Genomic DNA, 12533 nt, shown 5'->3' on the forward strand with positions numbered 1-12533 from the left:
CACTCCAGTTTCAGAAATGGTAACTTTTGCATCTAAAAATTAAATACATATAACTCTGAAGACTACTTAAGTAAAAGATAACCCTTCTTTTCACCTAATAGTTGGTTAAAATGTTTTATGCTTATGAAAGAGGTGTTTTAATTCATGTAATATTTTGGTGCCTAAAATGAGAGCCAACTGACATACTGTTTATTCATTTCAGTCATCCTGTAATGAAACACACTGACACAGTGACATGAGGGCTTATGTATCACTTTTTCACACCTTTCCTAATTTATTCATAATGCATGTAGCCACGAGGTACCACATCCTTTGGCATCCAGGAGAAATAACTTCGGGCTACACCGATCAGCTAATGGTCCTGCAGCTTCTGGTATTTGTAGTCTGCCCGTTGATTTACAAAATGCCTCGCTATGACTGTGACCAAAATCACCACATTCAGAGCTAGAACCATGAATGAAAATAGATACAGACTGTTGAATGGATGGTTCTGAGTTTCTTCTGCATGTGTTTGATGCTGAAACCCTGTAATTGGAAACAAGATGAAAATCATTTTTTAAAAAAGTATTACCATTACAAAATGTTGGTAACATTTATAATCTGTACATACCACCCTATGAATCTTACACATGAATTAATGTACAATGTATAATGCCAATACAATACAGAGAAACGATTATCAAATATTTGAGTTAGTTTATGTTTAATTTTAAATTTGTTTCAAATGGTTGACTTAGTTTGGTTCCTTGATGTAACATGAAAAACGTGAAATTCAAGCATAATAGCCAAATGGAAATACAGTTTCATTTATTAATGATCACTATTTCTCTTAGTTTCAAAATACATTTGATCAACAGGAAAAAAATTTGTTTATTCCCTTGAAATAGGAAAAAGATACTTTCTAATATATATGATATTTCTGTTGTGACTTTCATTCACAAGTTTTCCACTAATTTCAAACCAGTATCTATAGATACACCATACAAGCTTTTTAGTGAATGTGTTTATAAAATTACTGAATTTGTGTTCTTCTGTTTTTACCATAACTAATTTGCTACAAACCAGAACCATACACTCCTTTATAGTGCTAATAATAACAACTACAGAGATCATAAGGTCCTTCAATACCACTTATACCCAAGATAAATTCTTATAAATGGTTTTATTTTATTATGGCTTTTCTTAAGCTATTAATTATGGACTATGCTTGAGTATTTACCACTGCTTCCTTTCCATGCAACCAGATAGGTCTCAGGTTTCAAGCCTTTTATTAATAAAAGAAACACAGTCTTGTGTTAATATAATAGATTCTTTGTTTTTAAAAAATAGCTTTTTTTCAAATCGGCAATTATGTGGGATACTGGTTCATTTTGTTTTGTTCATTTAGGAGTTAAAACACATTGCTTTTGATTCCACTGTCTGCTATGGCATCTATAATAATGAGTCAGGAAGCTAATGGAAACTGTTTTTACAGATGAGGACATTGTTACACTTATACTCAAAAGCCATATGAATAATGGTGAATTATCAGTGTGTCATATGCTTACACTGTACATGGTATGTATATTATCAAATGATGGAAATAAACAGTAATCCTGTGTGCTCAAAACTCACAACTTATTTGTAAAACTTCTATAAATCTTTAAACTGTGCATGCTTAAGAACTACCAGATTTGAGCAGCATTTTAAAAGCCATGAGGCGTTCTTAGACCACAAAATAACGTTTTTCTTACCTGAATTACCACTTGCACTTCGATCCCTTTTCAGACGAATGGGTCCTATGATGGAATCAGTCTTCCACTTGTATGAAGAAATGTCTCGTTTCCTTCTAGAGAGACAGCCTTGATTGCAGCGAGACTGATGGTCACTACTATCACATATCAAAATTTTGCACTGCAGATACACAGAGCTCAGACTTCTCAAGAATTTAAAAGCATTAAACTGGAATCTTCCATAGTGTCCAAATAAGGGGTACACCTTACAAGTCTCATCTCGACTACATCTGGAACAGAATTTATAAACATGTTCAGAAGACGCACAGAAGTTCAGTCTTGTTGATGCTAAAAAAGATGATACAAAGTTTTCTCTGAACTGTCTAATTTGTGAATTTAAAAATCCTTCTAGAAAGATAATGTTTCTAGTTCAGACTATAGTGAGCTAAGACTATAGATCTGATTCCTGGGTAAGATAGAAAGGTTCCTTCTAGCTCTAAAATTCCTGGTCCGTGTGAATTAACCAGAAAATCTGTGCCTCTGTAGTAGAACTCAAACACCTTTCCTTACATGCCTATTAGTAATGTATCAGTATGGATGATTGAGTTAAAATCTACCAGCTCTTAGAGGGAAAAAAAGGAAACTTTTTCTTTCAAAGAAGAAATTTATACTTTTTCTTTTAAGAATGCTACATATATTTTATTGATGACATTATAGTCTAAAGATGGCACACGTGAAATGATCTCCTGGGTTTTTGTTGAAAATAACCAAAATTTACAAACAGCGTATGCACAAACAGCTTTCTTGACAAAAGATAAATTTGTTTCCACCAGCAAATATTTTGTGAATACACTTAAAATTCTAGAGGATATAATCTATGTCTATATAAATATTTTAACTGAAATTAATAAATTCCATGGTAGTAGTTCTAGGAACATTTACATATATACACACACAAAATTACTTTATTTAAATAATTATTACTCATCAGAAAGATATATCATATATACATCAATTACACGAATACATACCCACTCTTGATTAAGTCGTAGGTTGGAGATGCAAAGTCAGAGGTGGGAGAGGCTTTACAGCTATCAAGAAAAACCACCAAATTTGGATCTGAGTTGTGCAAACTGACTTGAACATAAAGAGTTTGGTTCAAATCCACATAATATGGCGACTCAAGTATAGTCTTTTCAAATGAATCAGATTCAAAAAGAGCCATGGTTGTGTTATATTTTCCCAGTGCATTTTGATTTTGTATTATATCATCTTCTGTTATGTATGTTATCTCCACAGTAGAATTATGTTCCATTTCACATTTCACAATAATCTGGAGTTGTTTCTTACGGGTGATCACTTCAGAAATTGGAGATGCAGAAAAGGTGATTATATTGGTATAAGTAATTGACTGATCTTCTACCTGCAGAACAAGATGGAATTCAAATTTTACATTTTAGGTCCAGTAATATTTTAGAGCATAGACATAAATAACATTTGTAGGTGGAGGCATAATTTTCTTAAATTATGATATAATAGCTTTCATGTCAGAATACTGTAAACCTTAAATGTGTTTCACTGAAGAAATATTCTGAGAAAGGAAGAATGAATGAGATGAGAGATACGGCATGTAATAGAAAGACTTTAAGACAGAATTGGACAGAATTTTTTTCAGTTACATTAAAATCAATTTTGAATGCAAATTTCCAGCCCTATAAAGACTTTAAACCAGGCAACGTATTGCCTTCCATGAGGAACATTAAGTTAGTGTGGCTAACTGGGCAGTTTCCAAAACGTACATAGACAGAAGGCTGCAGTAGGTGCCCCTTGGCAGCCTTCCCGAGGAGCTCACAGTGCAATTAAGCCTGAATGTTCGCTTTTGGCAAGTAATGATGATTTGCTTCTGTCCCTATCAATTCCTCTGGATTAGCCTCCGTTCTTTTCAACTAGGTTGCTGTTTAACGTCCAGAGTGAGAAGTTTATGATATGTATCCTAAAGGGATCCTAGGTTGAAAGTGTTTGAGATCTTGAGACTTCTAGAAAATGTAAAACAAACTGAAAACTTCCTGAAATATCCTTCATGTTTAAAATAAGGATAATATTTTACCTTCTATCTTTACAAGGGAAAGAATGTTAAAATCTAGCTAGATTTTTACTAAACATGAGATGTAAACATTTTCTGCACAATTGTTTCTGGTAGGATATTAAACCCACTGCATATAGATGATCAAACTCTCTGGTGAGTTTTCAGAGTTCTTTACCTTCTGGGAAAGATAACCATCCTCCACTCACCCTGAAAATGAAGGCAGCAATTTGGCATTTGTGTGTGAAGGTATGTACTTAAATGTCCACACATGCTTATTTATCATTTGTGAAGCCACTATGACTTGGGGGCTGTTTATTTAAGCAGCTAGCAAGCATTACCCAGGATGCATCACCCAACATGCATTCATCATTTGACAAAACCCAGCTATCAGTGTTTCACTTTACCTTTTTGATTGTACCACATCCATCAAGAGGGATAGAAAAATCCACAACATTGGATAATTTGGGTCTGCAAGTTGAGTCAGTTAGTTGTAAGTCATTCTCATTATAGTTAAAAGACTCTAGGTAGGATTTATTTATGATAACTCTCATCTTGTCAGAAGAGCAAGTTAAAGAGGCTGTCGGGGGGGGAAAAAAGGATGATCATGTTTATCCAACTAGGAACTTTGGATCGTGAAGAGCTGTGCCTGCAGGTGAATACATGAAAAGTCAAAACCCATTGTGCCCTAAATAAGTAATCAGAAGCCTGAGATAGCTGAGCAGTTGATCCACCTTTTACAGTGTTCATTGTGCCTTTGTTTGGAGCTAGAATCTGTAAATCTAATATTTTTAACTGCGTCTTTGCAGAAGGTATTAATGGGAAACAGTCCATATTTTCTGCAAGGATCTTTTCCAGGTTGACATATCATTAATTTCTTCTTGTATTAAGCAATGCACAGAACTGATTTCTCAAGCTTCAGATTATGTAAATGTTCCCAACTATAAATGACAGTCTTGCAAATAGGGACAGCCACATATAGGCTAAGAATTAAGGAACAGTTTTTATGTACACAATCTTCAGAGAAGCTCAATATAGCTAAGGAATATAAAATGTGACTTACTAGTGTTGACATTTTCTGCATAAATTGAAGTGTAGGAAGCAGAAAAGCCCCGGTAGGAATTGGCATAATCTGTAGATAACACAACAGTCAAAGAGTCTGACGAAGATTCAAAGGTGGGTGTTACGCGGCCACAGACTTTTCCAATGAGGCCAGAGGTGGTGGAGGAGCCATCATAGACAGCAACAAAGTCGAATCTGCAGTGCTTGTCTATTTCTAGGCTAGAGAATGAGGGCCTCTGGTGAAAAAGCTTTTCAGACCAATTCAATTCTATGTTCTAAAATCCAAGCAATTCCACTCTTAAGTGATTAAGGATTTCCCCCTCAATGGTATCTCAGGTTTATGATGACAAACAAACCTAGGTCTTTGTCAGTCCCTAACAGGACCTCAGAATCTTCAGAAAAATATTAAATAGTCAACTTAGTTTAATGTAATAGTATCACTAAGTGTTTTCCTTTCTATATCAATTCTTTAAAAAAATGCCCATATGTGGGTGTTGCATGTAATAATTTCTCCTCCCCAGATCCCCCCAATGTCCAAGTGGGCACACTACATATGCTCCAACAGAAGTGGACCTCAGTACTTACAAAATCTCTGTGAAGTTTAACTTTATCTTGTAACCTTTCTCCACTTGTATGTGCCACACACAATAAGCCAGCTCGGGATGGGGCTTTGGGTAATTGGGGCTGGTGAAAGATCCTTCCAAAGTGTCCAAGTAACCGCCACAGTTTGGAATAGCTAAAACGGATGTGAAGGTGACCAAGCATGTAAGTCAAAATGGAGATGTTTTTTAATTTCTGTGTTGTACGTCGAGCTTATTAACATGTCAAATCGGAATGTTATTCCACCTCTGTCTTTCCCACGGGTCACATATTGAGGTCTTCATCCCTCTTTATCACTGGACTTCCTGCCTATTGTTGCAGGGCTGGGAGTGAATTTTTATACTGCTGCCAAATCAATCACATTGAAGTGATGCAATGAGATCTGTCCCAGCTGTAGACCCTCCATTACCTGGACTGAGCCATAGAAAATAAAGTCACATTCTCAGGACTAGCACTGGAGGCCCTTCCTCACTTAGCTCCTGCCCAGCTTTCCTGTCTCGTGAGCCACTTCTATGTGGCCTGCTGTTTCCCCAGCCCTTTCTTCCCATGTCTCCGTGGGCTGTTGGCTCCAGCAGAGATGAATCCTCCCCGACTCCCACTTCTCCCTGCGCTGGTCACGCTATCGTCCAAAGCTCAGCTCAGATGCAACCTTCACGATACCGGCCTTGGTCCCTCCCTTCCCCAATAAGTACATAAACAAGCAGCTGGACAGATGAAACACAGAGAAACAATACCAAAAGCTCTTTTTTGGAGACGCAAAATGGTTTACATTGGCTGATGCATAGGATGCATATTGGGTAGCAGCTAGAGGCAAATCTTGAAAAGGTGGCCTGGGTGCAGCTTGGGAAAACCTTGACTGCTCTCCACTCTGGAGATTTGCTGCTACCAAGACATCAGTGGTTTAAGCAGGAGAGTGACATGATCAGTGTTGGATCTTGGAAAGAAAAACAGAGTGGAGTTTTTCACATGAAAAGTCACAAGGGAATGTCGGTGCTGTGAATGCAGAGCCAAGGAAATGCAGCCTCTGATTGCCTGGAAGTCACAGATTTCAGAGGTGAGGTCAGAGATTCCCAGCATGTGCTCCCCAGACAACCTTCTTTCTCAGCATGACCTGGGGGCCTTATCAAACATGGAGGTTCTGCAGCCCAACCCAGATCTAAGCAATCGGACCACAGGGAGGTGTAGTCCCTGAACAGGCATCACAAAAGATCTCAGGGTTATTATTAAACAGGCTGAATGTGGAGAGGCTCTGCGTCGGGCTCTAACAGCGTACCCTCACCTGTAGCCAGCTGATCAGCCCCTTGCCTCTGCCTCACCTGGTAGCTGGTCAGGAAGGCAAGTTCACAGGCTCCACCCCAGAAGCAAAGAATCAGAATCTCTGTGGTGGGGCCCAGAATTAGTGATTTAACAAGCTCTCCAGGTGATACTTATGCACAGGAAAGATCGAGAACTACTGCTCTCCCAAACAGAGCAGCCTCTGAGGGAACAGACTCAGACTGAAGATCACAAGGACCCAGGCAGGAGGGTGTGTAACCTGTGCTTGCGGGAGAGGTGGGTAAAGGATGTGTAGATGAGGAACTTACAGATGTCAGATGAGAAGTAGTAGTAGAAGATAAAGACACTTCTTTGAACTGTTGCAGAGTCAGTGACTATTTGAAACGTCAATGTATTGAATGATGATTCAAATACAGGAACGAAGTCATTTTCACTGCAGACTTTCCCTAGCAGAGGCCCATTGGTAGAGGTTCCATCAAAGACTTTAATGTTTTCACTTTGACAACTTCCATCTGGATCAAGCCTGAGGACAGAACACAACTGTGGCTGGAGAAGAGCCACTAGCAAAGGGGGTTTCACAAGCAGAGTCAATCGCTCACATTGGTATGGTAATTTGCAAAGTGGCAGCACATCTATATTCATTTAAGTCTCTCCAAGACCAATCATCAACCCCACCATCCTCCACATCAAGGTACTCATTGTCCACCTTAATGGCTGCAGAAAGCTGAACTGCTTTGCCTATGTCTCACATCAAGTAAATGGTGAAGATGAGCCTTCTACCTCCTTCTGTCTCTCCTGTTTCCTGTGCCCACGTGACTTTTGGAGTAGAACCTTCTTATTTAAAATTGATCCCCATTGACACCTGATGTCCTGGGCTGCTGAAAGGTGAAGCAATTCTTTCATGGCCACTTCTCTTCCAAGGTAAAGCAAATCCTAACATCTCCCTAGTTGTCCCTTCCTTCCCTCATATCATCATTTGTCCATCATTCTGAAGGACAGTCCCATGCCCTGCTTTGGACAGGGAAGCCCAGGATTTTCATTTTCTGCCCATCCCGATGGGGTCTCTCTGACCTCAGAAAACACATTTCCGACATAACTTAGAGGAAATAATACAAGAATAGAAAAATCTGAGTTCTCCTTCCACCTTAGCCACTTAGCTGCTGTATAACTTTGGAGAAGTGATTTAACCTTTCTTGACTTGTTCTCTCTTCTGTAAAATGGGGATATCACAGCCTACTTCTTACTCTCGTGTGAGGTTTATTGTATTCTGAACATGAAGCACCTACCACAGGCCTGGCACGCAGGAGGTGACCAGTGAACATTAAATGGCAATGTCCCCCTTCCCTTGTTCTTTCCACACTTTGTTCTCTCTTCCCCTCTCTTCTTGCACAGCTACAATAGTGTGTATTTCTTAATCACTCTACCATTCCAGGCAATTTGAAAGGACCCCTTCTCTTTTGTTTCTTTGAGGGATAAATTTCAACTTCAGTGGCATAGGGCCATGGTTCTCAAAAGGTGGTACCTGGACCAGCAGCATCACATCACGTGTAAATTTGCTATCTATGCAAATTCTTAGGCCGCACCCACCCCACGTGAATAAGATAATAGAGGCTTTGGGGGTGGGGCCCGGCAACCGCGCTTTAACAAGCCTTCCAGGTGCTTCCGGTGCATGATCAAGTTTGTGAACCACTGGGACAGAGTAAGAGTCTGGACTCTGGAGCCAGGTTGCTTGGACCTCTCCCACTATGTGACCTTGGGCCTAGTAAGTGACTTCTTTGGGCTTTCCTATCTACTAAATGGGTGTTTGATGCAGTCTAATCCAAGAGAGTTGTTGAGAGGACTAACTGGGGTAGATCCATGAAACGCAGAGAGTGTCTCCATTGGGCAGAGCCCTGTTCTCAGCTTAGCCTTACATGGGGACTGCCTGGGCACTTATAAAAAACCACTTAGGAATGTATGTTTATTTCAAAATAAAAATTTTGCAATTTTACGATAAAAAATACTGATGCTTGGGCCCTACCCCAGAGATTGTGATCTAATTTTATGGGGTACAGCCTGGGAACCTGAGTTTTTGGAAGCTCCCCTGCTGATTCTAATGCATAGCAAAATTTGGAACCACAAATTTAGTGTTTTAAGGACTAGAATCTGGAACCAGACTTACTAGATACTAACCCTGGTCATACCACTTACTATTTGTGTGGGCTCAGGCAAGTTCTCAACCTTCTGTGTTGTAATACTAGAGGATCTCTGTGAGCAAGTGCCAGGCACACAGTGAACACCACCACAACCATCACCATCAACATCCTGGTGGCTGTGAGGGTTACCACCACCTCTAGCAGCAGCTGAAATCTTCCCACAGAGAGCTCCCGGCCCCAACCATGGCTAGAGAGTTCAACCTCCCTCATTAGGAAACTGAAGCTGCACTTACTGGATTTGGGAAAAGATGATTCTGATGCTTTTGTTTTCTGGTCTTTCTATTGTCCACGTGCAGTTCTCACTGGGGTTGAGTTGCAGGATCAGGGCTGTGTGGTTCTCTGCCACACTGGCACCTCCCAGACTGGCGCTGCAGTTTGATTTGCCTGGCAGAGACCACAGATAGCACTGAGAAGAGCCAGCAGCCCCTACCCCTCCCTAGTGACTGAGCATCTACCTCCCACGCGTAATATCTATGCAAGCATTCAGCTAATCATGGATAGTACTTAGCTCACTCCAAAGTAAGCCACAAGCAATGGATTTTTCCTTCTTGGTGCCCTTGGGGAGAAAGTATTTATGATTTCTCTACATATAGTCCATAAAAGAGACTATATTAGGGCCTATAGAAGGATGGTTTTTAAAAGGCACTTTATATCTAGAATGTATAAAAAATTCTTACAATTCAATAATTAAAAGACAACCAATTAAAAACAGACAAAGAGCTGGGCGAGGTGGCTGACGCCTGTAATCCTAGCACTCTGGGAGGCAGAGGCGGGTGGACCGTTGGAGCTCAGGAGTTCGAGACCAGCCTGAGCAAGGGTGAGACTCCATCTCTACTAAAAATAGAAAGAAATTAGCTGTAAAACTAAAATATATACAAAAAATTAGCCAGGCATGGTGGCTCATGCCTGCAGTCCCAGCTACTCGGGAGGCTGAGGCAGAAGGATCACTTGAGCCCAGGAGTTTGAGATTGCTGTGAGCTAGGCTGATGCCATGGCACTCTAGCCCAGGGAACAGAGTGAGACTCTGTCTCAAAAAAAAATAAAAATAGGCCGGGGGCGGTGGCTCATACCTGTAACCCTAGCACTCTGGGAGGCCGAGGTGGGCGGATTGTTTGAGCTCAGGAGTTCGAGACCAGCTTGAGCAAGAGCGAGACCCTGTCTCTACTAAAAATAGAAAGAAATTATATGGACAGCTAAAAATATATATAGAAAAAAAATTATCTGGGCATGGCAGTGCATGCCTGTAGTCCCAGCTACTCGGGAGGCTGAGGCAGAAGGATGGCTTGAGCCAGGGAGTTTGAGGTTGCTGTGAGCTAGGCTGACACCACAGCACTCTAGCCCGGGCAACAGAGCAAGACTCTGTCTAAAAAAAAAAAAAAAAAAAAAATAGACAAAGGACCAGAATAGACATTTTTTAAAAGAAGATCTATAAAAGGCCAGTAAAACATGAAGACATACTCAACATCATTAGTCATCATGGAAATGCAAATAAAAACCACACTAGATACAACTTCATATCCCTTAGGATGGCTATAATCAAAACGAGAAAATAACAAGTGTTGACAAGCATATGGAGAAATTGGAATGATAATACACTGCTAATGGGATTGGAAAATGGTGCAACTACTGTGGAAAAGTCTCATAGTTTCTCAAAAGATTAAACATAGAATTAGAATAATCCAGCAATTCCACCCCAGGCATATCCCCCAAATAAATGAAAACAAATATCCACACAAAAACTTGTACACTACTGTTCACAGCAACATTACTCATAATGGTCTAAATGTAAACATTTTAAACAAACATCATATTATAAAAATTTCAGATGGTTTTTTTTTTTTAATGTAGATCATAGACACATTGTAGATCAGTGTCTTTTTTTTTTTTTTTGAGACAGAGTCTCACTCTGTTGCCCAGGCTAGAGTGCCGTGGCGTCAGCCTAGCTCACAGCAACCACAAACTCCTGAGCTCAAGTGATCCTCCTGCCTCAGCCTCCCAAGTAGCTGGGACTACAGGCATGTGCCACCATGCCCAGCTAATTTTTCTATGTATTTTTATCTGTCCATATAATTTCTTTCTGTTTTTAGTAGAGACGGGGTCTCGCTCTTGCTCAGACTGGTCTCAAACTCCTGAGCTCAAGCGATCCACCCACCTCGGCCTCCCAGAGTGCTAGGGTTACAGGCGTGAGCCACCGTGCCTGGCCAGTGTCATTTATTAAAAGTTACAGAAGAGTGCTCCTTTGTATGGATTTATCATAACAAAATGAATGATGAAAATTTGTGATTTTTACAACTTTATAAATGCATATATTTGCATATTTTTATGATTATTTCCTAAAGATAAACTTTTAGTAGTGAAATTATTGGTAAAATTAGATGTGCTTTCTATGTATTTTTATGGACATTGTCATACAGACCTGAATAAAATTAGTACTGATTCAAAATCTCACCAAGAGTATTAAATTTTTCTCTGTATTGAGGCCAACAGATATAAAAACTTTGAAAAAAAAATTTTAAAGGCCTCTTGAGAGGAGGTCGTTCCTGTTCTGGTGGAGAAATCTGGTTCAATTTTCTTACCTTCATCCTCAGTCGAGTTCACCTCTGCCAAACATGAGGCAATTAAAAGAGCCAAAGACAAGAGCCCTCTTACAACCTCCATCTTTGCAAGGCGCTGGGAAGCCTTAAGAGCTAGCAGGCTTTTATAGTTTCTGGGATTCGTAACTATCTAGTTTCATAAGCTTCCCAGAGACCTCCAGGGAAATGCGTCATTTCCAGCCATGCAAGGGGTAGACTGATGTGAGAATATAGCAGCTGTGTGACTGGTTCTTATCAGCAATTCCCAGCAGCAAGTGTTCACTTTCCCCAGCCCACTCCTGGCAAGTTGGCACCCAGCAACAGCTCTTCATGGGCATCTCTGGCGGCTGGCACACAGCAGGCACTGAGTGAAGCCTTGTGGAACTGACCTGGAGCTGTGCCTTTGCCCTGGCCCTTCAGATCACGAATGGGGTGGCATCACTGACATCTGAAGCCTTCACTGCTCTGCTGCAAGAAAGGAAGGCTCTGGGAGGCCAAAGGATCAGTGGGTCAGGAGAGGCGTGGCACCTGGGCAAATTCTGGGTTGAGCTGGGTCATTCAGATGTCCTGCCAGGGGGCTGATCCTAGGAGGGAAGGGGGAGAAACAGAGGAAGAGAAGGAAAAAGAAAGTTCAGGAAAAAAGAAAGTCCAGATTCCCCTGCAGGGGTTTCTAACTGGTTATGTCTAGAAAGGCTGAATCAGGTGGATTAGTCCCTTGGGCGCCGTGTTTTGCAGTCAAGAGAAAGGAATCTTGGTGTCCATAGTGAGACTAGGAAGAGCAAGCGTGTGTTTGGGTGGGGGCAGGGAAGGAGCCGTCCTCTTTTCACTTATTAGTTCAGCAAATATTTGCACTTACTGTTCTAGGGCCTGAGGAATATAGAAGTGAACATGAGAGGCACAGTCCTGCCCTCACGGAACTTGTATTCTAAGTGGAGAGATAGACAAACAAAATAAATGAAGAATTCAAATAGTGAGAGGAGTTGTGACTATAATCAAACAGGGTGACTGGACAGAGAGTAGCTGCCTTGGGGGA

The 12533-nt window shown here is 40.6% G+C and overlaps 1 protein-coding gene across 1 annotated transcript; it reads right to left on the reverse strand.

Moving 5' to 3' along the window:
* Window positions 1-233: 233 nt before the first annotated feature.
* On the reverse strand, window positions 234-11599 carry LOC138376380 (CUB and zona pellucida-like domain-containing protein 1). The gene is made up of 9 exons (XM_069460662.1): window positions 11504-11599; window positions 9161-9311; window positions 7041-7255; window positions 5443-5593; window positions 4859-5076; window positions 4203-4375; window positions 2744-3135; window positions 1734-2002; window positions 234-525 (listed from the first exon to the last, which is right to left on the reverse strand). Exons 1-9 carry the CDS (start codon window positions 11583-11585, stop codon window positions 353-355), a joined length of 1824 nt encoding a protein of 607 aa, XP_069316763.1. The 5' UTR covers window positions 11586-11599; the 3' UTR covers window positions 234-352.
* Between the last annotated feature and the right edge of the window lie 934 nt (window positions 11600-12533).

Source organism: Eulemur rufifrons, chromosome 28, assembly GCF_041146395.1.
Source record: "Eulemur rufifrons isolate Redbay chromosome 28, OSU_ERuf_1, whole genome shotgun sequence".
NCBI classification, from domain to species: Eukaryota; Metazoa; Chordata; class Mammalia; order Primates; family Lemuridae; genus Eulemur; species Eulemur rufifrons.